Source organism: Malaclemys terrapin, chromosome 17, assembly GCF_027887155.1.
Source record: "Malaclemys terrapin pileata isolate rMalTer1 chromosome 17, rMalTer1.hap1, whole genome shotgun sequence".
NCBI lineage: Eukaryota > Metazoa > Chordata > Testudines > Emydidae > Malaclemys > Malaclemys terrapin.
The window spans coordinates 20,684,297-20,712,288 of NC_071521.1; the positions used below are offsets into that span (position 1 = coordinate 20,684,297).

General features: G+C 54.9%; 1 protein-coding gene across 1 annotated transcript; it reads right to left on the minus strand.

Moving 5' to 3' along the window:
- Nucleotides 1-34: 34 nt before the first annotated feature.
- On the minus strand, nt 35-27,992 carry CLIC3 (chloride intracellular channel 3). Its single transcript, XM_054007883.1, has 7 exons — nt 27,956-27,992; nt 17,614-17,774; nt 4,807-4,916; nt 3,830-3,955; nt 3,341-3,447; nt 2,457-2,632; nt 35-1,251 (listed from the first exon to the last, which is right to left on the minus strand). Exons 1-7 carry the CDS (start codon nt 27,990-27,992, stop codon nt 1,090-1,092), a joined length of 879 nt encoding a protein of 292 aa, XP_053863858.1. The 3' UTR covers nt 35-1,089.

The following is a 27,992-nucleotide window of genomic DNA, read 5'->3' on the forward strand; positions in this document are numbered from 1 at the left end:
TTTGCCGCCCAGTGAGGGCTGGGCTGTAGGGAGGCGGGGCGGGGTCTGAAGTCTCTGCAGGGCTGTTGTGGAGGCGGAGATGTATCTAGCACCGTGCGGGCATCCCCTCTCCCTGTGGCTGAGCGGAGCTGGGGTAGGTGGGGGCGAGAATCTGCCCTCAAGCCCTGCCCCATCTCCATAGCAGGCTGCTCATTCATGACATCACCACCTCTTTGCTTTCCTATTTATTGATTTTTAAATGCTCTGACATAATACAGGTCCCCCCCCTTCCCCCATCAAATGGGGAGGGGACAGACTCATTCCCGGTTGAACTCCTTCTGGCTATGGGGCTGAGTAACGGCCAAAGGCCATTGCCTGCCGGGAGCCCGGAGTCCTGCACTGGCAGCCCGGCCGAGCCATGCAGGGCTTCCCGGGCCCTGCACTGATTGTCAAAGGCTGTGGTGAGGCCACACTGGCTCTCTGCAATGGCTGCACCAGCCCAGCCCCACGTCCCACACGATCGTCTCCTGGGGCAGGTGGCCGCTGCCAGGGCTGCAGTGGGTGCTCCGGCCTCCATCTCCCCTGGTGGCTTGGCCTGGCCTGTCTCTAAGCGGGGCAGACCTGAGCCAGTGCTGGACTAACTGCTCGTGCCGACAGGGCCCAGCCAGCAGCCCCCTGTGGAGAGAGCATGGCTGAGCCCAGCCGGTGGAGCAGAAGCTGAAAGGAGAGCATTAGCTGGGTTGCCAGGAGAAGGCTCTGGCGGCAGGAGAGAGACGAGGATGGCGTGGGGGGAGGGGAGGAAGAGGTGCTGAACGAGCTTCCCCCCAATAAGTACAGGAAGGGGATGGCGACTGGGTTTGAGGAGCCAGGAGGTCCCATCCTGTCCTGTGTCCTGACTGGCAAAGGGGACATGGCTTCCTCTGCCCCCCAAGAGTCCAAGCTGGCCTAGCCCTGAGGCTGCTGCGCCCAGGGGAGGCGAGAGGGGCAGTGGCTCCAGATGAAGAAGGACCAGGCTGGGCAGGGCAGCCCCAGGCCCCTCTCCAGCACTGGCACCATGAGCAGTGGGTGCAGGGCAGCGCCAGGCTGAGCAGAGGCAGCGTCGGGCTCTGCCTACTTGAGCGGCCTGACCACGGTGCAATAGGCCTGCACGATCTCCTCGCTGTTGGGGCAGCTGTATTTGAACTCCTTGGCCTCCCTGGCGCTGTCCAGATAGCGCCAGACCCCGCGCAGCTCCTGGGGGATCCCCAGCTGCCGGTAATGTTTGCACACGATCTGGGGACAGAGGTGGGGTGAATAGAGAGAGTGTCCCAATGGACGTATCCTCCTCCCGTCCCAGGCTGGCCCCTCACCTGCCCCCAAGGCCCTGCACCTCCCTCAGCTAACCTGCCCAGCTCTGGGTTGGCTCTGTGCTGCCTCTGGGCTAAAACAGCCTGCCTGCCCCCACAGCTAACCTGCCCAGCCCAGGACAGCCCCCACCCCTGTGCCCCATTGGATAATCCACCCTGCCTGCCCCCACAGCTAACCGGCTCGGCCCGGGACAGCCACCATCCCTGTGCCCCATTAGATAATCCACCCTGCCTGCCCCCACAGCTAACCGGCCCAGCCCCCATCCCTGTGCCCCATTGGATAATCCACCCTGCCTGCCCCCACAGCTAACCGGCTCAGCCCGGGACAGCCCCCACCCCCATGGCCCATTGGCTAACCCACCCTGCCTGCCCCCACAGCTAACCAGCCCGGCCCCCATCCCTGTGCCCCATTGGATAACCCATCCTGCCTGCCCCCACAGCTAACCGGCCCGGCCCCCATCCCTGTGCCCCATTGTATAACCCACCCTGCCTGCTCCCACAGCTAACGTGCCTGGCCTGGGACAGGCCTCCTTGGCTAATCCACCCTGCCCCCCCCCTCCCCCCAGCTCACCTGCCCAGCACCGGGCTGGCCCCACAGCTAACCCACCTTCCCCATTGCAACTCCTCGCAGGCTTGAATAAAGCTGTGCCCGAGCCCAGAGCTGCCTGGCTCCTGGGGTCTGGTCTCGATCCGCTCCCGTGTCAGAGAAACTCATTCAGGCATATGGGGCCTGGTGCGCAGGGCAGGGGGCAGAACGGAGGGTGGTGGGCCGCCACAGATGGGGAGCAGGGGAAGGGGATGTTCTAGATGGTGGGGGGGGGAGAGTGGGCGAGGGGTAGGTAGGCAGTGACTGGGGACGCCATAAAGGTGGAAGATGATGTGGGGGACTGGTGGTAGGTGGGGGGGGACATACGGGTGGGGGATGGTGGGGCTGTCAGTGGCTGGGAGGAGGCTGTATGGGTGGGGAATCATGGGGGGGGCTGTCAGTTGCTGGGTAAGGGTTGATGGGGGGGCTATCAGTGGCTGGGGGGGCATATGGGTGGGAGATGGTGGGGTGGCCGTATGGATTGAGGCTGGTCAGGGGGCTGGTGGTGGCTGTGGGGGTCCCACCCCCGGGGCACCCGTACTCACATGGACAATGTTCAGTTTGGGCAGCAGGCTGCAGTCGGCCAGCGTCAGCTGGTCGCCGTCCAGGAACCTCCTGTGGGAGATGGTGAGGCTGGGGTCCCGGACAAGCTCGTACTCCAGGGGGGTGCTCAGGTACCGGTCCAGCTTCAGGAGGGCCTTCAGCAGGTTCTTCTGTAGCACTGGGGGTGGAGGGCAGAGAGTCACTGCACAGCTGGCACCTGCCCGGGGAGCGGTGGGGGGAGCGTGGGGGTCCTCAAGTGACATGGCACTGCTGGCACCCCTCCCCCCTGTGCAGAGAGGGGCCGGGGGGCTCTTGGGGCATTTGCACGCTGGGAGAGGTGGCATTTCCTGTGGGGTGGAGCCAGCCTGCCAGCCTCACTAGTCACCCCACACACACACACCAGGGCAGTGAGGGCCCCCGGCTATCCCCACACCTGGGTTTCTATCAGGGACTGGGCAGAGCTGCAGATGGCTGCATGCGCCAGGGCGTGAACCCCCTCTGGCCTCTTGGGGGAGCCCCTCCAGGGCAGACTCGACCCTTGTTGGTGGGGGAAGGGGGAGCCCCTCTGGAGCCAGCCCTTTAAGCCCCTAGTCCGTGCCATGACAAGGGCCAGCAGCAGAGGAGGGGCCGGACGGGAGAGCCAGGCTGTGGCCTCGCTCAGCTGCAAGGGGGTCGGGGAGGCTGCTGGGTGAATATGGCCCCTCGCCCTGTCTTGTCCCATGTGCTCACGGGATCCCACTGGGCAGGAACCCAGCAGCCAGTACATGCACTGCCGTGGGGGAGCACTGGGGGGTCCGGGCTCTGGTGGTGGCAGCGGTGTTACCCCCACGTGGCTGCATGTGGACACACACATCCCGCCTGTCCCTTGGTGTGCCAACTCCCTCACCCTCATCCTGGGCCGGCAGCGAGTTCTTGATGAACACAGAGAACTTGTGGAAGATGTCGTTCCCGGCCGTGCTCGACTCCTTGTACCGGGGAACCAGACTGGGGAAGCTGCAGGAGGCAAAGGGAGGGAGGGAGAGGGGCTGGGCAGGGGCTGGGGGCTCAGCCTGTGCCCTGGGCACCAGAGCTCACAGCGATGCCCTGAGAACCGTCCCTCCTCCCCTCTTCTCTGGCCTGCTCGGTCTCCTCTCTCGCCCCATTCCCCTCCCCCATCCATGGTTTCCCCTCATCCTCTCCCGCTGGTCCCACCTGTGCCCCCTTGACCCTCACACCCTGCCTGGCCCCGATTCCCCAGCCCACCTTGCCTCCCATCCCCGCAGGGACTCCTCTCCCCTCTCCCCCCCCCCCTCTGGAGTGATGCCCCGGCCCGGACTCCCCTGTGGGGCTGATGTCTTGCTGTGCCCACATGGGGAAGGGGCTGACCCTCACTCACTTTGGGGGGCCCAGGGTCTCCTCCAGGAACTCCTCGATCTTGTTGGTGTCGGTTTTGGGCTCCCCGTTATACAGCAGCACGGGCAGCTGGGCTCCTGGGGCAAAATCCTTCAGCACATCCAGGGCCCTGCAGAGGGAGGGCAGAGGCTCTCGGTCACCCCAGGGCATTGCCGGGGGGCTTGCTGGGGCAGAGGGCAGCAGATGCTGGGTGCAGACCAGCTGCTGCCGGCCCGGCTGCAGAGAGCAGTGATACAAAGGCTTCAGGCTGCCCCGATGCCGGCTATTGGCCAGCGCTGCCACACGGGAGACAGCCCCAGCTGCCTCTCCCGGCCTCCCAAGGGCTGAGCGCCCGCGACTGCTACCCCCTGCGTAGTGCCGGCTCCAACCGGCCCAGTGCGCGGGGCTCCTGCCGTGGGAAGCGGGTGCCCAGAAGCCCAGGCCGTGGGAAGGGGCTGCCCTCAGGGCTCTGACAGACGGATGCTCCCCCCTTGGCACTGGCGGCAGGGTGGGGGATGCAGCATTGTCCCACCAGACAGCAGCCAGGGCCAGGTTCCCAGCCCCGCAGTGCTGCCCCCAGGCTTTCCAGACGTGCTCCGTGAGCGCGCTGGGGATGATTGCAGCAGGAGCCTCCAACCCTCCTGCCCACCCGCAGCTGCCCACGCCCCCTCGGCAGTTCTTTATCAAGGGCTGGGTGAATGTGGGGCAAGGGACTGGGCCGTCGGGGGTGGGGAACGGGGAATTTGTGCTCTCCAGTCTCGTGATCTGTGCAGCGCCACCACCCTGATCCTGGGCCTGTTTGGCACAGTCAGGGAGCTGGCAGCCGCAGTGCTGGGTGTGAGTCAGCCAGGCAGACGCACTGCCAGAGGAAAGGGGGAGTTGGAGGACTGGCAGGGCGCTCAATGGTAAAACCATGCAGGTGGGTGGGTAGCGCCCTGGGGCTGTGCTGACCATATTCCATGGTTCCCATTGCGTCCTCACCTCTTCATATCCACGGTGGTCAGAGTAAAGGGGATCCCCTTGAGCAGCAGAATCATGAAGAGGCGCTGGCAGAAGGGGCAGTGCCCGATGCTCTCCCCATCGTCGCTCGCCTGGGGAGACAAGAATGACACTTAGTGAGCTGAAAACCAGGCAGCGCTGCCATTCCAGTGTCCCTGAACAGCATCACCATTGCTCACCAGGAGGCGCCACGCTCATGCCGCAGGGCCGAGCCCCATGGCTGGCTGGGGTCAGGAAGGATTTTCCCTGATGGTACAGTGCTGCACAACTTGGATTTCATGTTGAGCCTCTCTGTGCCTTAGTTTCTCCCATCTGTATGTATAATGGGGGTTATGATTAGAGATGGGCCTGTGCCCCAAAACCCCCCAGGCTGTCTGGATCTGGGATTTTTTCTTTGGCTCCACCTCTTTGTGACACTCCTTGATCCAGCTCCAGGGGGTGGGGCTGGGGGTTTGGGGAGAACCGAGATGTGCCTCAACCAGTCCCAGCTTGTAAAGTGCTGGGGGATGTAAATTCCTCTGGCGTAGCCTTTGGCTGTTGGGCTGGTATCAGCCTCCCCATTATACAGATGGGGAAAATGAGTCACGATGCAGCAGTGACTCCCCCTAGAAGAGACAATGACTCAGCGACCAGTCCCATAACAGAACCCTCCAGGTATCCACCCCACCCTCCCCAAAGCAAAAATAGTTAACTACCAATTTTCATCCTTTTCCCAACACGTAGAAAATGCTCCTATTTCTAAAATAACCTCCCCATGCCCTGGAGGGAGGCGAGCTGGGCGTGGCTATGAAGAGTCCCTTCGGGTACTTTTAGACCCAACAGTTGGTTAAATTTGTGTATTAAAAATGGGATTTTACTATGAGCAGCCATGTCTTCACGGCCCATATCTTAAAATATCAATGCTAAGGGGCAGTTCCTGGCACTGAACTGATCCTTTGCAGCCGAGGAGGCCAAATGCCACTGGGTTCGGTTCTTTGGCCTTGCACCCTGTGCTGCATGGGGGGGTGTGAAACACTAGCATATGACACAAGTGAGTACACGAGGGGCAGAGCCAGCATGCTCTCTATTAACGCAGGAGAGCCAGCAAGGCCACAGGCCGGCAGCAAGGGGGAAGGCTCCCAGCATTGGCTGAATGGAGGGAAATGGGAGACAGGAAAAAACAACAGAAAGGCTTGAAAATACTTTTGGACCCAGATCTTCGGCTGGTGTAACATGGTGAGGCTGCAGGGAGCTGGTGTAAATCACCTTCGCGCCAATCTAGTCATTTCCATCTGCCCATTTGCACCAGGGAAAGATCTGGCCCTTGATTCTTGAAGTCCGTTGTTCTAATGACGATCCCAAACCGCAAGCAACTTTCCACTCCGCTCGCTGGCAATGCGACTACAACCATCATGCCAAAGATCAAAATACTTCCCGACTTCCCCAACAGCCAGCACAGGCCCATTATCACCCACGGCGCACCGAAATCCCAGTGATTCTGTCTAAATCAGGGGTAGGCAACCTATGGCACGCGTGCCAAAGGCGGCACACGAGCTGATTTTCAGTGGCACTCACGCTGCCAGTTCCTGGCCACCGGTCCGGGGGGGGTCTGCATTTTAATTTAATTTTAAGTGAAGCGTCTTACACATTTTAAAACCCTTATTTACTTTACATACAACAATAGTTTAACTATATATTGTAGACTTATAGAAAGAGACCTTCTAAAAACGTTAAAATGTATTACTGGCCCTCGAAACCTTAAATTAGAATGAATAAATGAAGATTCGGCACACCACTTCTGAAAGGTTGCCGACCCCTGGTCTAAATGAATTCCACGGCAGAACCTGGCCAAAGCCAACTGAGACTATTATAGGGAATCCATGCAAAAAGCAGCAATCCGAATCCCTGCAACACTGGAATGTTATCGCCGGTTTGTTGGCCTCCTTGCCATCACTGCCAAGAAGCGCATCTCCGGGGCCCAGAACCTGCTCTGGCAGAACAACCAGTCGGGCAGCCCACAGGTTGTGAAGGCCCTGCTAGAGTCTAGACTCAGCCAGACGCCAGCGGTGGATTGAGTGTGTTGAAGGTCTGGACTTCACACACTCCAATCACTGTGCCTGGGCCCACTACGGCATCTCGGAGCCACTAATCCGATGGGATATTGGACCTTGGAAGTCTGGCCTGACTCCACAGTCTCCAAACTGGCGGAGAGGACAAAAGGACTGCTTGACAAAAACACGAAGGGAGAGATCCATCGTTAGCTACACCCAGCAATGACCTCAATCCCTCCACGAGACCCCCACTGCCAGCAGCACAGATGAAATAAAGGAGAGTTTAGCTGTAATCGAGCAAGAGAAGGAGGCCAGTGGAGATGGTATCCCACTCGAATTCCTTCATCAACTAGGCCCTAAGGGACTCCAGTGGCTGGCGAAATGACTCCAAAACCGTGAAATCTGGATGCATCCCAAAAGCCTGGCGGGAGGTGATAGTAATGGCCATACTCAAGCCGGGCAAGCCAACCGACGACCCGGGAAGCTATAGGCCGATATCACTCCTGTGCATGACCTACAAACTCCTGGAACGTATCATCCTCTGGAGAATCAGTCCTCTTGTCGAGTCAGTGACCCCCGAAGAACAAGAGGGATTGTGGCCTAAACGCAGTTGTTGCGCCCAAGTTTTGGCCCTTGGAATGCACATCAAGGCCAAATTCCAGAAGAAAACCAAGAACGGTACAGCCTTTGTAGACCTGTCATTGGCCTACGACAGGGTCTGGCTTAAAGGCCTGATGCTGAAGCTTGCAAGGGTCGTCCCTTGTCTCAAACCATGGCCTGCTATGGACAATGCTGAACAGTAGGCGGCTACATGGCTACTTGCTGCACAAAGGGAAAATTCAAAACTCTCCAGCGTGTGACTGCGTGTGTCACCCAGAAGAGACCCTGGAACATATAACGCCTCAGTGCCCGATTCAGGCATATGAAGGAGGCATCAGGGTGATACACTCCGCTACTCCTGACACAATTATCTGGCTTAATCCTCTGAGTGTAAAACGCTAGTTGTTGCGTTCATCAGCCATAGGAAGAAGATGACCAGTTGTCACGGAGTATTGGGGGACTCAGGGCCCTGCACCCCCGGCTTCCTGCGATTCACCATGACTCTCAGCCAGCCAGTAAAGCAGAAGGTTTATTTGGATGACAGGAATACAGTCCAAGACAGGTCTTGCAGGCACAGACAACAGGGCCCCCCTCAGTTAGGTCCAGCTTGGGGTCCCAGGGCATGCCAGCCCACCCCCCTTTGGGGGGTCAGAGCCATCTCTGCCTCCCAGCCATCTCTCCAGCCTGCTTCCAGCACTCTGCTTTCAGCGACCCCTCCCACAGCCTTTGTTCAGTTTCCCGGGCCCCGGAGTCACCTGAGCTCCAACCCCCTCCTGGGTTCTCATGTTACAAGCTCAGGTATGTTCCCTCGGGCCGACTCCCATCCTCCGATGCAGACCATCCTAGTCACACTCCCCTGTCAGCATTCCCACACCCCAGCAAGAACAGTCCCAGTTCGTCACACCAGTGTATTGTTAATCCCTCAGGGGACAAGGGAGGCTTTGTTTAACCAATGCTATCCCTTTACATTAGTGGGTGGGTTTTGTGCCCCTGACCTTGAGGGGCCAGTTGCACCAGCTGGAACTGGATTAGCATTGGCAGCAGCAAGGCTAATGCCCCTCCACACGGTCCCATGGCTCTCAGAAGGACAGACCACAGGCACGTGCTGCTTCTGGGGGCAACAAGGCTGCATCTTGGCTGGTGAGGCAGAGAAAGGAAAACAAGGTACCGGGCTAAGCAAAGTGTGGTTGCCCCCAGTGACATAAAGGAAAGGCCTGAGCAATCCTGATGAATATCACTTCACAGCGCTCCGGGCTCCCCCCAGGGTCTTGGCACAGCTCCCCTTTCAGTGGGGCGGGCGGGACTCGATTTTTACCTGGTTTGTGGGCGTTGGTATGCAGCCTCCGATTTATAGCACTGAAACCATGCACAGGGTGGGGCTGCCGGATTATTAATGATCCGGGCTAGACTTTGACCTCAGTTACAGTAAATCTACAGTAGTTCTTACAGACACTCTGACAAGATGTTTTTCCGCTGGAAAATACCGATTTATTGCAAGTGAAACGTTTCGTGGCGACCGGCCCATTTCGAGGCAAGGTTTGTTTAGCAAGAAGATGTTTTTAAAAAGTCTTTTGCCCCTTTTTGGAATGGAACTGTTTGTATGATTTTCAGTGTTTCAGAAATGGCCATGCAAAGCCGCTTCAGAACAGAAACGCCAAGTCAAAATTGGAAGGAAATGTTTTGATTTTAGCAAAATGAAACGTTTCAATGGACCCCAGGATGAACATTGGGGGGAATTTCAAGTCACAGCGAAACGTTCTGGCTTCGTTCCATTTCCGACGGGGACAAAAAAAAGTAGAAATCCTGACTTGTCCTGTGAAATGACAAACCCCGTCCCCACGCAGCGCTGCTCGAATCTCCGTCACTTTGTGCCGACGTTTCCAGGGGTGCCTGGGGTGTGTGAAATGCTCCCACTGTGGGTGTGTTATACTCCCCTGCGCTAGTGTAAGTGCTGACACGTGGGGAATGGGGCCCAGGGGACGTACCTCGGTGTGACAGATCTGAACCTGTCCCCTTGCTGTAAAGCACAAGGCCTCTCTCTCTCTATCAGACACCCAGGCTCCTTGCCCTCTTCCATTGCCAGGGGCGGGCAGGGCACTGAGGGTCACCAGAATGAAGGGCACAGCTGAGCTGTCTGCAGCTAAGGGGATTTCTTAGAAGCTGCTTCCCTCAACAAAGGGCTGAGCTGAGCCTTGCCCCAGTGGAATCCAGCCTTGTGTGTCTTGCTAAGGACACAAGAAGAAAGACTGGTGGAATGTGGGTCTTTGCAGCCAAGGTCCCTGATTACGAGCCCCATCTTACACCCACCCCCATGGCCCTGCCTGCTGTCACTAGCCTGGCCCCTCCCGCCTCCCCTTCACAGGGCGTCTAGCCGGGCAGAAAGGACCGGGGCTTGGCTGAGGCCCAGCTCTGTGACACTGCGGCCCCCCATCCCATGTCAGCCGTTCCTGCGAGCCCCCTTGTGACAGCTGCCCACGTTCGCCCAGTCGGGGGCTGTCAGACTACGGGGCAAAGTCCTGTACTGTGTGAGGCCCAAGTGCTCACTTCACTCTGGCGCACCGATTGTGCCCAGGTGCCCTCTGCAGGCTGGGGCCCTGCACGGATCCTTCCCCACCTCTGTTCAATTCCCAGCGGTGGCGGTGCATAGACTTGAGCCAAAGGGGAATGAATCAGACCCTGGTTGAACTGGCTTCTCTCCCCGAGCTGCCCCTGAGCCTGCAGCCGCGCTCCCAGGAGACCTGCGGTGGCTCATGGAGCAGCGCTGCTCAAAGCTGCCGGCCCCACGACTCTGCGTAATGCTGTTCCTTGGGACAGCTTGGCCTTCCCGTGTCAGCCACTTACGGACGCAGTAGCGAAAGCAGGCGGCCTGCCGTTCCCATGGCAGAGCAGACGAGGACTAGGGACTCGGAAGTCGGGCCCGTATTTCCCCAGAGCACTGCTAATAAGAGTCTAGCCTCTGCCAGCCTGGTCCCTCTCCCGGTCCCAGGGCCCGTGCTCTGGTGACCAAGGGCCTCGTGCTCTGTCCTTGCCTGGGGATGCAGGGCTGGTTCTGTGAGTGCGCGGGGCAGGATCTCGGGGAAAGGCACTGCGGTGACTCCCGCCTGCTCCCCACCACGAGTGGCTTGCAGAGTTGTGGGGGTTGAGCCCCTAACACCCCAGTCTGGTGCGCTGGAGCGTCCAATAATCCTGCTCTGGAGCAGGGACCCTGTGGATCCTCCCAGCCAGCAAGATAAGCCAGCTGCCATGGCCAGGAAAGGCCCCAGGCCAGCAGGTGCTTGCAGCCTCTGGCATGCAGGTCAATAATCCCCAAGGCGCAGGGAGTTTCATGACAAAGTTTATTCTAAGCAGACATGCCCGTCTCTCTAGTCACAGGGTGGATGCTGTGGGCTGGTTACATTTAGTCTGGTCCATCCGGTGTGTCGGACACTGGGCCTGTCATAACTATAAAGGGAAGGGTAACAGCCCTCCTGTGTTCAATACTAAAATCCCTCCTGGCCAGAGACACCAAAATCCTTTTACCTGTAAAGCGTTAAGAAGCTCAGGTAACCTGGCTGACACCTGACCCAAAGGACCCATAAGGGGACAAGATACTTTCAAATCTTGGTGGGGGGAAGGGTTTTGTTTGTGCTCTTTGTTTTGGGGGTTGTTCGCTCTTGGGACTAAGAGGGACCAGACATCAATCCATGCTCTCCAAATCTTCTGAACAAGTCTCTCATATTTCAAACTTGTAAGTAAAGGCCAGGCAAAGCGTGTTAGGTTTATCTTTGTTTTCTCAACTTGTAAATGTTCCTTTTGCTAGAGTGTTTACCTCTGTTTGCTGTAACTTTGAACCTAAGGCTAGAGAGGGTTCCTCTGGGCTCTTTGAATCTGATTACCCTGTAAAGTTATTTTCCATCCTGATTTTACAGAGATGATTTTTACCTTTCTTTCTTTAATTAAAAGCCTTCTTTTTAAGAACCTGATTGATTTTTTCTTGTTTTAAGATCCAAGAGGATTGGATCTGGACTCACCAGGGAATTGGCGGAGGAGTTTCTCAAGGCTACCCAGGGAAGGGGGAGTTACCACTTGGGAGTGGTGGCAGCAAAACCAGATCTAAGCTGGCAGTTAAGCTTAGAAGTTTTCATGCAGGTCCCCACATCTGTACCCTAAAGTTCAGAGTGGGGAAGGAACTTGACAGGGCCGTACAGTTACAGCCAAGTTAGCAGCAGTGAAATACAAGCTCCATCGCACAGAATACATGTTCTTACAGGCACAGCCTCTAGAGAGGGCAAAACTGAGTGGGTCTCTGAGTACAAAGGCTAGACACAGCTATGTGATCCAGTGGCTGTTAGAGTCAGTGGTTTCCACTGTTCAATGGGGTTTAACTCAGGCCCGTGATCTACTCAAGAATGTGTCAGCTCTTGAATTGAGGGTCATAGATTCCAAGGCCAGAAGGGATCATTGTGATGGTTTAATCTGACTTCCTGGGTGTGACACAGGCCAGAGACCTGCCCCAAAACAATCCCTGGAGCAGCTGGGTTAGAAAAACCCAGGCTTGATTTGTAACTTGCCAGTGATGGAGAATCCACCAGGACTCGTGGGAAATTGTCCCAATGGTTAGTTACTCTCATTATTAACATTGATGCCTTATTTCCAGTTAGGGTGACCAGATGTCCTGATTTTATAGGGACCGTCCCAATTTTGGGGTCTTTTTCTTATATCTATTACCCCCACCCCCACCCCAATTTTTCACACTTGCTGTCTGGCCACCCTATTTCCAGTCCAAATTTTGCTGGCTTCAACGTCCAGCCATTGGCTTGGGTTAGACCTTTCTCTGTTAGATTGAAAAGCCCAGTATTAAATATTTGTTCCCTACGTAGGTACTTATAGACTGTGATCAAGTCACCCCTTCACCTTCTCTTTGGTAAGCTAAATAGACTGAGCTCCTTCCATCTTTCACGATAAGGCAGGTTTTCTGATGCTTTAATTATTCTATGCAAGGCACTGCATTTAGCCGTATGGAATGGAAATCTATCAACCTCATGAAGAAACTTGCACAAATACAGACAGATATCATCTTCCTTTCCAAATGCAAACAGATGGACATCATACCAAATGGACTGAAGGTGAAAAATCCATTGCTATCTACATACTGCACAGACCACAGTGAGAGATTATGCCATACGTTATCAAAGAAACTGAGGAACCACCTGATCAGCATCCTATACAGCAAACAGAAAAACATCAAGAAAGAGCTCTCCAACCTGGAGACTCTCATAAATAACCAACCCTCCACACCAACGGACTTTACTAAAATAAGACAGGAGATCTACATTACACACTTCACCTCTCTACAAAGGAAAAAGGACCGTAAGCTGTCTAAAATCCTACCTGCCACATGGGTTTACTTCTGTTAGTCTCAAAGGTGCCACAGGACCCTCTGTTGCTTTTTACAGATTCAGACTAACACGGCTACCCCTCTGATAATTATTCTTGTGGCTCATCTCTGACCCCTCTTCAATTCATCAAGATCCTTCTTGACTTGTGGACACCAGAACTGGACGTGGGATTACAGCAGTGGTCGCAGCAGTGCTGAACGGAGGTAAAATAACCTCTCTGCTCCTGCTCAAGATTCCCCTCTTTATGCATCTTTTTGAGAGACAAAACCGAGTTTAGCCAAAGGATTCTACACTATATTTCACGAGATGTTTGCACTTGCATGTGAGCCATGTGGCATGCACTGTGTATTGCTGGGGAGTTATGGCCCGTCTGAGGCATTAATGCTGTACATTTCTGTAACTGGAACGTAGAAATATCTGAGCGAGCAAGGGCCTTTTGGAGCCAGCTGCTCCCCTGGCAGAGGGGCCTGCGTGAGGCTAAAATGTAGAAATGACTGAATTCTGTACATTGATTTTATCCTTCTATAGTGACACCTCTCTAGCAAGTCTGCAAATCAAACAAAGATTTGGCTGGAGCGCATTACTACCTCAAGGCAAATCTGAAACCTAATTGCCATCCTAAGACTGGCACATGGCCCAGCCTTCAACTCCTACCAATTTAGGAGACGTCCAAGTGCAACGATCAGTCAAGAATGCCCAAATTAGAGATATACATAATGGACATAAACACGTGCACATTCACATCCTATCTCACCCGTCTAGAGCGCCTGCCATGGGAGGCTCTCAAAGTGGGGCTGGCCACAAATCACGTAATACGTTAAGGGGTGGGGGTGTTTGTTACAAAATGTTACCAGGAGTGGTGGGGCTTGAAAAATCACCAAAAAAAAGTTACCTAATTTATAGACAACCCCTTACTAAATCAAACCTCATGACTGTCCTGTGGGAGGTAGGTGTTTATTACTAGTCCCTTTTTTATGGGTGGGGAAACTGAGGCACGCAGCTGATGTGTCTTGCCCAAGATGACACAGCAATCAGTAGCAGAAACAGTAGACCCAAATCCTGACTCCCTGTCTTGTTTGAGGCTCACTGGATGATTCTACCGCCCCATCCAAACTATCCAATAACCAGCCCCTCTCCATGGCAGTCCACACGGGCACACAGCAGTTCTTCACTCTCAAAGACACAAATAAGGCCAAATACACACGGATAGGGTAGTGCCCAAATTCCAGCAGAGCTAAATGCTGTCTGCCAGCCACAAATCCCCGCTGCAGTTTCCATTGGGTACAGAATTCTTCTTCATGGCCTGCCCTAAACTGTGGCACAGCATTGCACAAACTGTTCCACCCCAGAGGTGGCTGCATTTCAGTGCATTGTAGGTGAAGGGATCCCAGGCTAGATGAAATCTGTGAAACACATCAGGAGCTCCTGGATGAAAGGCACTAGAGGACATCTGCTTGCTTGGGGGTTTGCCAGAGGTAGGGGGTTGGGCAGGGCGTGCTCTGCTCTGCTCTGTAACCGGTTGGGGATGTTGTGCTCATTATCTTGGCAGGGTGTCAGCCAGAAACCAGGGGTTTGTCTTTTGCTGCAGCCAGCTTGGCAGCAGGAAATCAGTAGGTTGCTTTGCTCATGCAAATGCCCCTGAGGCTTGGGCAGTGGTGCAGGGCATTCTACCCCAGGCAGACCACAGCAATGCGCACACACAGACTGGGGCTGGGCTCCTGGCGGCTCTCATTGACTGATCAGGGCTGCAAGGCGCCAGTGATCTGCTCCTCTGCCTTTCGTCAGTGCCTTCCCATCAGCTGGCGGTAGGGCAGGGGCTGCAGGATTTCCAGGGTTTGCTAGAGACATGGGTGGGGACAGCGGGGGAGGGAAATAGGGAGTAGAGGTTCTTCAGGATCCCTGTTCCCATCCTCAGGGGTGCTGTGGCCACTCCAAGCACTAGCAGGACACGGGAGGGACGGCGCGTCAGCACCACAACCTGCTCAGTCCCCACCGCACTGTGTGGGCTGCCTGGCCCTGCTCCCACCCTGGCTGGCCCGGGAGCAGCACAGCCTGTGGTCTCAGCCCCCCTCTACAGGTCTGGGTATAGGGATGGGCATATGTGCTCTCTTGGCATAGGGCTACTGGAATGAGGGTCTTCCAGGGCCAACAGCTCCTTGGCAGCAGCCATCGGGCATGGGCGGCCCCTCAGCGGGACTCTGTGGCTGGGGCAATGAGGTTGATCACGGGAGCACCCACTGCCCACGCTGACTAAGGCCATCAACCTGACCCATGGGCAGCCAACAACGGTTCCAGGGCAGGGAGCCCGGAGCCAGCCTTGGTCAGGGCTCTGTACAGCTCCATCGCTGCAGGGATTGGGGTCTGAACCGGCTCCAGCTCCTTCCCAGACTGGCGCCACATGGAGCCCTTCACTTACGGCCTTGTATCCGGGGGGGTGCCAGGAGCTCTGCACTCTCCAGTCCCCACAGGGTCAGATGGGAGCCGAGGCTGTGCCAGGAGCACGTGTGGGCACAAGCATCTCTGCACCGTGACCCATACACCAGGCACGGGGCTGAAGGGCCTGGCACAGAAAAGTGCTCCCCGTGGTGAAAGTGCCCCCCCATGGGCCCCCAAGAGGCTACAGCGGAGCCCTGCTGAGCTGATACAGGAGGGGCCTGGTCTCAGAGAGGCCAAGCAAGGGGAGCCCATGCCCTCTGTGTGCCATGGGGCAGGCCACCAAACCAGCTCTCTTGGCACCACCGGATAGAGGGGGCTTGGGGATGGTGCGGGGACTGGGGGGAGGCCAGGGGAGCCAGGAGTAACCAGGGGGTGCCAGGCTGGTATCCTGGGCCAGGTGCCTGTGGCTACAGCCTGGCTGTCTTGAGCCGAGGGGTGTATGAAGTCAGGGCTGGGTGGGCTCACCCTCCAGGGGAAATCTCAGCCCCAGTTCCCTCCTCTGCAAAGGAGGCGTCCCAGGGCGTGTGGGATCCGTAGAGGCACCAACCGGCCCTGGCAGCGGCTGTGAAAATGTAGCGCACAAGGCAGGCAGCTGCGGTGGTTAGATGCACTGGGGAGCGAGCACTGGGCGGATGGACCCTCAGCTGTGCAGACCCCCAGTGCCGGCTGAGCTAGGCAGGGGGCGCAGAGCTTGGGACGGGGGCAGCATGCGGGAAGGCGGAGGGCTGGGGGGAGAAGCAGAGCAGACGGGTTCTGTGCTCTGAGGCTGCACAGGAGGGACTGGCCGAGTGCGTCTCCCTACCCACCCCCAGCCCCCTTCGCTCAATCGCACTTCTCCCTCCCCCATGCCAGACTTCTCCACAGCTTGGCCTGGTGTGCCTCCACACAGCCCTGCCCCACACCCCAGCCCCTGCTCCCCCAGACTCCCGCATGACCCGCCCCCAATCCAAATGATCCCCAGCAATGTCTGCAAGCCGAGTGTGCTACAGGGACATGGTGTGGGGGGGGGGTGCAGAGAATGGGGGAGCAACGGTACTGGACTGCTCATATCCACCTGCACCCCCACTGCACTGGGGCATACGGCCAGCGACGATGCACCCCCCCCACACACTGCACTGGGGCATACGGCCAGCCACGATGTACCCCCCCCCACCCCATCCCCACTGAACTGGGGCATACGGCCAGCCACGATGCACCCCCCCCACCCCATCCCCACTGAACTGGGGCATACGGCCAGCAACGATGCACCCCCACACACATTGCACTGGGGCATACGGCCAGCCACGATGCACCCCCACACACACACACTGCACTGGGGCATACAGCCAGCCACGATGTACCCCCCACCCCCACTGCACTGGGGCATACGGCCAGCCACGATGCACCCCCACACACACTGCACTGGGGCATACGGCCAGCCACGATGCACCCCCCCACCCCCACTGCACTGGGGCATACGGCCAGCCACGATGCACCCCCCCACCCCCACTGCACTGGGGCATACGGCCAGCCATGATGCACCCCCACCCCACCCCACCCCCATTGCAAGAGTTGGGCACAATTTTTCAGTGAAAATTTTTTTTAAGCAACAAATGAAGATTTGGTGACACCAGAATATTTCATGTCAATTCCATCAAATTGTTTTGTTTAAAAAACCAAACAAACTCCAAACCCACAATGCCCCCAATATAAACTTTTTGTTTTGAAATTTCCTGTAATTTTATTTTCAAAAAATTTAAAACCATTAAAATGCTCAAAATTGAAACTAACCATTTGGGTCTGACCGGAAACCACCTTTTTTTTTTGATTCACCAAAACTTTACTTTTCATTTTAGCCCCAAGTGAACTTTTTCTTTACGTTGCCAACTGCCCGGTGTGGATGCCACCCCGGCTCGGGACAGAGAGCTGGGAACCGGTTCAATAGCATCTCTGGACCACTTTCAGAGTGGCTGTACGTGCCCAAGGCCCTGCGATTACAGCTCCATGTGACCAAATCCCGTCTGAAAATATTCCCCAGAGTCTTTCCAGACACACTGCTCTCTGGCGCGCTGGCCAAGCCTGTGGCAGAAGTTGTGCCCTCTGGAAGGAGAAGGCCCATGCTATGGCAGAGAGCCCGAGGGGATTTTCATGCAGTAACAGCTGGATTCTGCTGCCAGCCTGCACCTTTCTCGGCTCCAAGATCATTCCCAGCCCCCTTCATTGCATGCCAGGGGGATGAATCAATAGTAACAAGTGACTCTCTCTAGGTCAGTGATGTGCACAAATCCAGCCAGCATTTACTACAGCATCCCCCTAGCCAGCCCCTGCTCTTAGTTCCAATGGGAGCCGGCAGCTACACCCCTCACCTTGACGAAGAGCTGGAGTTTGGAGCTCTCGGCCATCCTTTGCCGACTGCTCTGGACAGGCAGGAGTTGCTCTGAGTACACACGCTCAGGCAGGCCGTCTTTATACAGCACCGTCACGTACTGCCCCGCCTTTTCCTGAGCTCCTCCAAGTGCATTCCTCTCTGGGGAGAGTGCAGCACCCTGGGCTGGGGGTTGTTTTCCTCCCAGTCTCCCAGAAATTAACCTGCCGCACCTGATAGTCACAGTAACTCCTCGCTTAACGTCATCGTTCTGTTCCTGAAAAATGCGACTTTAAGCAAAATGATGTTAAGTGAATCTAATTTCCCCATAAGAATTAATGTGAATGGGGGGGTTAGGTTCCAGGGAAATTTTTTTTGCCAGACAAGACTATATTATCTCTCTCTCTATATATATATATACACACACATATACACAGTATAAGTTTTAAACAAACAATTTAATACTGTACACAGAGATGATGAGTGTGAAGCTTGGTTGAGGTGGTGGAGTCAGAGGGTGGGATATTTCCCAGGGAATGCCTTACTGCTGAATGATGAACTAGCACTCGGCTGAGCCCTCAAGGGTTAACACATTGTTGTTAATGTAGCCTCTCATTCTACAAGGCAGCACGAATGGAGGGAGGGGAGACAGCATGGCAGAGAGAGACAGAGACACACACAGTGTGTGAGAGAGAGACATGCATTGCCCCTTTAAGTATGCTGACCGCACTCTAAGTACATTGCCTTTTTAAGTAGATCAGCAAGTTGAGACAGCAGCTTCTACCAGCAAGCTCCCTCCGTCCTGAGCCCTGTCGTGTCCCCCCCGCTCTGTGGAGATGGCCCGATGGGGTAAGCGGGGGGGCAGGAGCAGGGGGGAGGGGGACACCCTGACATTAGCCCCCCCACTTCCCCTCTCTTGCAAGCAAGCAGGAGGCTCCAGGGAGCAGCTCCAAGGCAGAGGGCAGGAGCAGCACATGGCAGTGGGAGGAGGGACAGCTGAACTGCCCAGCAATTGCTAGCCTGCTGGGCGGCTGCCGCACAAGGAACTTAGGGAGGGGAGAGCTGATGGGGGGGCTGCCGGTCCACCCTGGTTCCAAGCCCCCACCAGCTAGCTCCAGTGGGCTTCTCTTCCTGCAAGCCGTGGACAAAGCAGGCGGCTGCCAAACAACATTATAAGGGACATTGCACAACTTTAAACGAGCATGTTCCCTAATTGATCAGCAACAAACAATGAAACAACGTTAACCGGGACGACGTAAAGTGAGGAGTTACTGTATTTCCATTGAGCTCAACGGAGAGAATTCCTGGGCCCCTCTTCGGAGTGTCCGATGGCCACAAGGCAACACCATGCCCGCATCACGCAGCAGGCATCGGACAGCGCAGCTGCCCTATTCACTACCAACTTATGCAACCAACCGTGGGTCGTGTATTTCAGACGCTCCAACCCCGAGTGCTTCCCAGCCACCGAGGGGACACAAGAGCTCCCGGGGAGGGGAACGAAGAGGCCTGGGCGTGGGAGAAGGGAACTGTTTGGACAGAGCCGAGTGTTCTAATCGCACAAGTCAGCCCCCCCGAAATCATGAGATTGGATTTAAAAAAATCACGAGATTTTAGAAAAGAATCGGTGCTGGGTGTGTTTGAGCTTCTCTCTGCAGCCACGAGGGCAAGAAACTGCCTTTCTTCGAGAACGGGCGTTGACATGTTCCCCTAATTTGTGATGTGTAATACTGTTCTGTGGGCGGATCCTCACGGATCCCATGTCCCTCTATCAGAGAGACTGGGCAGAGGGGTGGGAGCCCCCGGGCGGTGGGAGCAGGGCGGGGTAGAGACAGGCCAGATCTGGGGGTCTGGCTGCAGCAAGGCCCGGGGAGAAGCAAGGGGGCCCTGTGGAGCTGACACGATGAGGCTGGGTGGTGGGTTAGCTGGAGGACGGTGGGGGCGGGCGATGTTGGGAGCTGAGCTGAGGGGCAGTGTCCTGCAGCAGCTGGAGTCAGGGGGAGCTGAGACTTGAGGGGGCCTGGCGCAGGGTAAGGGGAGGCTGATGGGGCTGAGGGTGGCATCATGAACTCTTGGGTGCAGTGTCTGAGCCGATTACAACAGCCGGGGGGGTCTATGGTTGGGTTGGGGAGTACCAAAAATTCCCCCAGCCCTGAAGTAACTGTAACAGAGCACATTGGTCATGTGGCACTCAGGGATGGCATAGCTCGGGGCTGTGGGTCGGGACTGAGGGGCATCAGCAGAGCGGGAAGGGAGCTCAGGGCTGGAAAAGCAGAGTTGGGATTGAGGGTCATCGGGAGAACAGGGTGGGATAGCAGAGGGTTGTGGGTCAGGACTGAAGGTCATGGGCAGGGCAGGAGGGGAGCCCAGGCCTGGGATAGAGGGGGCTGCAGGTCAAGACTGGGGGAGGGGGGTGCTAGCAGGGGCCCCTCCCATTGCATGATTATCTTGTCAATCCTTTGGGACAGATCATTCAGGAACTCCTCTCTATGCATTTCCAGCGTCAAAGCCCAATGGAACAGGGCTGCTGTGCAGTCTCGCCCTTTGCTACAGGTTTCTGAGGTCCCAGCTCTACATTAGGGCCAGCTCCTTAGTTAGTGTGCAGCAGCCTACCTGTGCAGCTCTCTGATTGACAGCAGTGCTCCCAGCCCCTTGTCCCGAGTGGCTCGTCACAGAAAGATCTTGTGCAATCACTGAAACTCTGCCCTCTCTCTTCCCTTCGTTGGGAAACACAACACACCTTTTATCACAATCGGCGTGTGACTTTTTGGTAATATTTTTATGATGCCTATGTGTGCCTCAGTTTCCCCTGTATGCGACATTGTTCCCCAGTGGGTGGACAAGGCCTGTTTGCTCTCGGGGCAGGCTGAGACACAGGTGTGAATGGCGCCCGGCTGTGTGAGCCGGGATGGGTCATTGAAAAGGCCTGGCCGAGGCTGACCCCGACACGACATTGGAAAACCCACTCATCAGGACACTGCCCGCGAGCAAGCAAGGCCCCAGAAGGAGGCGGATTTCCCCACCTCTCAGCAGGGAAGCTGAGCACAGTCCCCCAGCTCGAGAACCAAGGCCTGGGCGGTGTGAAGTGGGGATAAGAGCTGGAACTCAGACAGAGCTTGAACAGTGGGTTTGCTCCGGCCTGGCTGGGCTCTGGGCTCACCAGGATGGACGATGCTTTAACTTTCCTCGCTCTATGCTCACCTGACGACTTCCTCTGCTGTGTTCCAGTTAACTAGAAACCCGCCTGTTTTGACAACACTGTGTGGGTGTCCCTGCAAATGCCTGGGGAGGTGTGCTGATCTTAGCGGGCGTTCAAGGCTCTGCCCAGGGTCTGTCTCAGCTGGATTCACTGAACAGAGCTCCTGGGCTGCTGGAGCCCCAGGGGTTTGGTCTAAGGAGGGGTGGAGGCCACGTGGGCTACGCTGGAGGTCGAGTGAGATCCTGTGGGGGGGGCTGGTGTGTTCCAAAGCTGGCATGGGAGCACTGACCCTGTGGATCCGTGACACCAGGGAGCACCCTCCAGGAAGGGGTGAAGAAGCTGGCCATGGCCTCGGGGTGCCCAGCCTGGGGCTCACTGAGAGACTGGGGCAGTTCTGCTGCACTGCCCTTCCAACCGCTGCTTTTCCTCACACCGGATTGTAACTCCCAGGGACCAGTCGCACAGGGGACGTGCCTGGAGCTGCTTGCAGATTCTGGTGCCCCCCGGTGATTGAACAGGTGCTATGGAGAGTCTGCCTCAGTTTCCCCTTGCTCAACCAATCACCATTTGGTCCCCAGTCTGCTGGTTCCTTGCCGTGATTCCAGCCAAGTTCACAGTCTCTCCCTTCTCAGGGCGGTGAAGAGTCTAGCAGGGCAGGAGGCCGGTAACCCTAGAGGAGGGCCAGCTGCCTCTTGGGATTCAGGCCCCTTTGCTCTCAGGGGTCGAACCACCCCTCTGTTAGGGCAGGGAGGGGAACCCAGGCCTGCCCACGCCTCTGGGCTCCAGGCCAAGGACTGCTGTGGGAAGCAGTTGGAACCAGCTCCTCCCAGTCCCTTACTGCTCCCCACCACGTGGCTCCTGTAGGCGCCTTCCCAGACACGCTCCGTGACCCTCTTCTCCCAGAGCCCAGAGCCTGAGCAGACTCCTGGGGCCAGGAAGGTGCCTGAACTTTTTTTTTTTTTGAGGGAGGGTGGGCAGCTGAGGGGGTTTTGGCCCCTGCACATCCTCGTTTGGTCAAAACAAATAGGGGGAGGGGCTGCTTACTGGGCTTTTCCACCCTAGCCAAACCCCCAACATTCAGGAAATCTCCCAAGGGAGTCTGAGGATGCTGTAGGTTTCCAGCCCCGTGAGGTGCAGATAGCGTGCAGCGACATGGCTCCTTACAGTCAGTTAGTGCCAGACTGGGCGTGACCCCTGTAAACAAGGGAGACCAAGCTGGGACTCGAGCTGGGTGGAATCGAGCTTTAACTCAAGAGAACATGCTGAGTTCAGCCACAGGCTCTGGGTTTGATGCAGGACTCACTGGATGGAATTCTGTGTTTTGTGTAATATGGGAGGTCAGACTAATCAGTGTTTCTCAACCTTTGTGATACCAGGAACTGGCTTGCTGCCTTCCTAAACTCTATCAGGGAGATCTCCGGTCCATGGACTAGCGCCAGTCCTGGTCATTGAGAAACATTGGGCTAGCTGATCCCAAAGGCCTGTGCTCCTGGTTTGGGTGGAGAGTGATTCCATCAATCACGGCCCTGAGGACGATCTTGGAGGTTCATCCCCTTGAATTTTCACAGGTTCCGAAGCAGAGTCTAGATGGGATCAGATCTTTGCTGTCTGCGCCTCTTGCTTGCAGGATTGGGCCGAGCTGGGCACTGGCTCTGAGGCCAAGGAGGGTGTGGCACTCTGTACCTCCAAGCAGCATCCCGGAACCTCCATATTCCCCCCGTCATATAATTATGATATATTTCATACAAAGCATGTCATGTGAGATATCTTATGAACGGTCATGATCTGCTGAAACCCATTTTTCTGTCAAAATACATATATCCTTAGTGTGGATCAAGTGATGAGATTGTGCTGTCTGGTTGTTACTGAAATATGCTGTAAGTTTGCTAGCGACATACAAAGGAGATGATCCCCGCCCAGGAGGGTGTTCAAGGACCATTAATCAGGGGAGGGGGAGTTGTAATCAAGGGATTTATAATTCAATGACAGTGGCACAAGACCACACCGGGGGGATTGCTCAACCCTGCGACTCAGCAAAACCCACCAGGACGTGTCTAGACTAGTATTTTCCAGGCACATGGACTGGGGGTCTGAAATAAGGGACAGTGGCACCCTGTCTTCGCCTTGCTTCTCTCCCACCAATACTGGAAGCAACAAGAATGCTGAGAAGACGAAGACTTCAACTGCGGAAACTGGTTCTGGCTTAAGGGAGAAGCCTGTGTATTAAGACCTCTAACCTCCAGTGGAGTGAGAAAACCACTAGATCTAAATTCTGCCTAGTGTAAGATTTAGATTGTGTGTTTATCTTTTCTTTTCTTTGGTAACTTTCTCAGAACTTTTATGCCTACCACTTATAACCACTTACAATCGATCTTTCTGTAGTTAATAAATCCGTTTGATACTTTCCCTAAACCAGTGGGTTTTGCTTGAAATGCTTGGGAAATCTCAGCTCAGTTTACAAAGGCTGATGCATGTCCTCTCCATGGGTCTGAATTTTCCATGCCTCTCTTGGGAAGCAACAGCAGCTAATGCATTAACACTCATCGCCACCTCCAGGTGATAGGGTAGCCCAGGATTTAGAGTGATCAACACCAGAGCCTTGACAAGGGCCTGTTTCAGCTGGGACACTGCTTCCGTGTGTTGTTCAGTCCATTCCCATTGAACATCCCTCTTTAGCCGTTGATACAAGGGACCTGCAATGGAAGCAAAATTAGGAATGAAATCCCTGTGGAACCCAGTTAAGCCGCAAAAGGATCTTAGCGCTGTTAGGTCCTCTGGTATCGGCAATTGTTGGACTGCCTCCACCTTTTACTGTGAGGGAGTTCGACCCCATTTTGTCAGAGTAAGACCTAAGAAAGAGACGATAGTTTTCATTCGTCGCGCCTTGGCAGGGTTGCACTTTAATCCCGCTTCCTTAAGAATCGTGTCAGGACTCGCTGCATTTGAGCATGGAACAATGCCGGGCTATTGTTATATCCTCGTGGTAATCGGGCCCAGGCATATTGGATCCCCAACAGCTAAATGCAAACCTGTATTGCGACTCCCGGGCCACTGGCAAAGTCCAAAAACTGTTACTGATATCCAGCACAGACAGCCACTTAGCCTCCGGCTCAAAGGACTTTATGAGGTCTGGCATCTTTGCCACAAGTAGGGGCACAAGTAGGGGTGACCCGATTTAACCGTCTGTAATCGGTGAGGTGCCAAGAACCATCCGGTTTCTTAACGGGCCAAATTGGGGAGTTGGCTGTAGAGGTGCATCTATGCAGGACTCCCTGTGCCAGCAACGACTCGATCGCCTTGGCTACGTAAGCTGTGGCCTGGTCTGGATAGGAATATTGTTTTGAGGCGGGCACGTCTCCCCCATCCACAACAATAGTGACGGCCATGCACCCGCAGTCATGTTTGTGTTTAGCAAAGGCATCAGCATGTTCGCAAAGTATGGCCTGTAACTCTGGATAGAGGGCGTGTTTGCCTATTAATGTGTCCAGGTGGTATTCATCTGGTTCCGGCTCCTCCACTGGGGTGACCATACCACACTGCGGCATGACCACTAGCAGGCAACCCAACTCTTGTCCTGCAGTAAGACACAATGACCGATTAGCCAATTCAATAACACATTCCTGCCTACCTAGGAAATCAGACCCCAACAGATTACCTTTTGGGTCTGACAATGTGAGCCACGCAAAGACATGGGTCGTGCGCAGGTGACCAGTTTGTACTTCGATAGGTTTAGATAGTGTCATAACTACAAAGGGAAGGGTAACAGCCCTCCTGTGTACAATACTATAATCCCTCCTGGCCAGAGACACCAAAATCCTTTTACCTGTAAAGGGTTAAGAAGCTCAGGTAACCTGGCTGACACCTGACCCAAAGGACCAATAAGGGGACAAGATACTTTCAAATCTTGGTGGGGGGGGGAGGCTTTTGCTTGTGCTCTTTGTTTTGGGGGTTGTTCGCTCTTGGGTCTAAGAGGGACCAGACATCAATCCAGGCTCTCCACATCTTTCTGAACAAATCTCTCATATTTCAAACTTGTAAGTACAGCCAGGCAAGGCGTGTTAGTTTTATCTTTGTTTTCTCAACTTGTAAATGTTCCTTTTGCTAGAGTGTTTACCTCTGTTTGCTGTAACTTTGAACCTAAGGCTAGAGGGGGTTCCTCTGGGCTCTTTAAGTTTGATTACGCTGTAAAGTTATTTTCCATCCTGATTTTACAGAGATGATTTTTACCTTTCTTTCTTTAATTAAAAGCCTTCTTTTTAAGAACCTGATTGATTTTTCCTTGTTCTAAGATCCAAGGGGATTGATCTGGACTCACCCGGAATTGGTGGGGGGGAAAGGGAAGGGGGGGGGGAATAATTAATTCCTCCTTGTTTTAAGATCCAAGGGGTTTTGGATTAGTGTTCACCAGGGAATTGGTGGAAGAGTCTCTCAAGGCTACCCAGGGAAGGGAGTTAGCACATTGGGAATGGTGGCAGCAAAAGCAGATCTAAGCTGGTAGAGAAGCTTAGAGGTTTTCATGCAGGTCCCTACATCTGTACCCTAAAGTTCAGAGTGGGGAAGGAACCGTGACAGATAGCATGGCCATAACTTAGTAGTTTACAAACATTGATAGCATCTTTGTTTTCCAGATGCCAAAAGAGAGGATCTAGGATCCTTCACATGGATGATACTGATTGCTGCTCTGGTATCTACAATAAAATTTAGGTGGCAGCTCCCTACCACTATAGATACCGGGGGTCTTCCACTTGCGTCTCTTCCCAAAGGAGTTGTGATGCTCCCCGGGGCCGGCTGGCATCATGCAGAGTAATCTCTAGGATAGATAGGCGGGTAACCTTCAGGCTCTTCCACCTCCAACTCCTCAGGAATAGCCGACCCTGCTTGAGAATAAGCCACCCAATTGGGAGGAGGGGTGGAGTCCACAGAGGCCACTGGTTGGTTTAAGGGATTTGGACGTTGATCTCCCAACACCAACTCGTTTAGGCGTGTCCGGAGTTCTCGGATATCCTGGCGTTGGGTCTCCAGGGTTTGCTGCACCGTCTTGTTGGTGTCACTAGGCATAGCTACCAGGTAACTCGGGAGAGTGGAAGGCCAAAAGTGCCGATGAAGCTCTTCTGCTCTGGGCTTACCTGAGCCACAGTGACTCCATCTTCAGAACTCTCACCTACTTCTGTGCTAACGGCTTACATGCTGAAGCAGAAACGTAAGGGTCAGCTTTTCTAGCAGACAGCTGTACTTTTGTTCACACTCGCAAAACTTGTAGTGATAATGCGGGGGAAAAAGGGGAGGGAAAGACGGGGGAAAACTGCTGTAAACAGGCCTTGGAAGGCCAAGAGATAAGCAGGCGAAGGGAAAGTTTCTAACATGCACACTGTGTCCCTGCTGTAGCTGTTGTCTGGAAGGGAGGGGGAAGGGTGAACTAGACAAAGGCTTGCACAGAAACTGCTTGGAATATAAAAGGGAAAATTTGTTTGTATTTGTTGCACTTGATCTGAGACATGCTGGTCTCCCAGTGCCATTTCAGAGCTCTGAAATAAACTTGGCTTGCTTTCTCCCCTCGGTGTCTTTATTGGTGCCAAGCACACCGGGCAACGAACCCCTGTTTGCCATCTCGGGGCCCAGTTCTGGGCAGGCAACAGTCTTGAACATCGACACCAGGAGAGGTCCTCCTCCTGATGAGGCGGTGGACGGGGGAATCTAGAACCCTGAGGATGAAAAGAGTTCTGCGCAGCACCCGCAAGGAAAGGAACACAATCTCGAGGCCCAGATGCATACCCTTGTTGATTGTTCCGTGAATTGAAGTTATTGGCCCAGCGCTGAGATCGCGTGGACCTAGGATTAGTCTGGTTCTGCCCTTGAGGTGTCTTGGTAGGACCCTCAATCCTCATTATGGGAGTAGCCTGTGGCTTTTGTAGGGTTGCAACTGGGGCTTCACGCCGACCTGCTTTAGGGTTTCCCTGGGTAGGGCCTTGGCTAGAAGAGCCAGGGCCTCTTCCAGGGAGGTTCCATCATGGATATGCAAGTTAACCCTTTCCTGTAGGTAAGGAAGAGAATTATTAACCAACAAGCTAACATACTGTGGTTCCTCTGTGTCCTCTTTCACGTGACTGTGCCAGGCTGCACTTAACTGTAAATGAAATTGGTGGGGAGACTCATTTGGCTTTTGCTTCCAGTTAGACAGGATAGCCACTCCAGCTTGTCTAGGATGCTGATTACGCTCATGCACGGCCACTGTGTCTGAAAAAGACTTTTCACCCTTCCTATACTCCAGGGGCAAGGTGCTCCCTAAGGCTCGATTTACTGTAAGCTGTAAGATTTTAACACAATCATCACTTGGCAAACCAAATATTTGTGCTGTTTCCTGAACACGCTGTGCCTGTACTGCACCAGAAGACTCCTCCATCATTCCTACTTGTTTAGCTGCCAAATCCAGATTCTAAGATCTGTAACCACTGCTACGGGACAGTCAGGAGTTACTGGAGAGTTTGGGCGGCTCCCCCTGGAATCAGTATCAGTGTCTCCCACCAAACCTGGGGGCCTTCTCCTACCCGAGTCAGTACTTCCTTCATCAGAACTATCAGATATTTCCCTTGAGTGGAACCTGGGAAATATCTAGTTAGTGTAGCGTTCTGGCTAACTCCTATGGTGGGTACTCTCATACCGTACTGACACTTCCACTGGCACACGTGGTGACATTAACATATTCCAGGAACCTGGGTGGTGCTGGTGACTGGCCTGCTTGCCTTGACAAAGGACCACCCCCCTCAGGGAATCCTGAAAAGCCTCCTGAACTGGATGGTGCCACCACATTAGGTGGGGGAATGACATCTCTCGGCTGCGCTCTCGCTCTCTCTCCTGAATCCTGGTGACGATTGTATCACACGCATTAGATACCTGAACCACTTCAGAGACAGCACGCTTCATTTCCCGGGCCATTTGAACCGCCAAAGGCGCTTCTCCTGCTCTGCTAAGAGCTGAGACAGGCTTTTCCTCGAATCTCCTTCTCTCTCTCCCTCTGCAACATCCTCTTGCTTTCTTGGATGACAGTGTCTGGTTCACTCCTCCTCTAGCACTGTGGCCGGAGGTCTTCCCTTTCCTGCTGGCACACTGGCTCCCACTACTTCACTGTCAACTTCCTCTTCTAACTCACCAGGCTGTTCCTTTGCGTTAGCGGCTCCAGAAGCCAT

Coding starts and splice junctions, on each gene's coding strand:
- CLIC3 (XM_054007883.1), bottom strand. CDS start 27,992: ATGGCTTCTGGAGCCGCTAACGCAAAGGAACAGCCTG. Junction 3,956..4,806: donor ACCACCGTGGATATGAAGAG/GTGAGGACGCAA, acceptor CTCCCTCTGCAG/GGCCCTGGATGTGCTGAAGG. Junction 3,448..3,829: donor GAGACCCTGGGCCCCCCAAA/GTGAGTGAGGGT, acceptor TGCCTCCTGCAG/CTTCCCCAGTCTGGTTCCCC.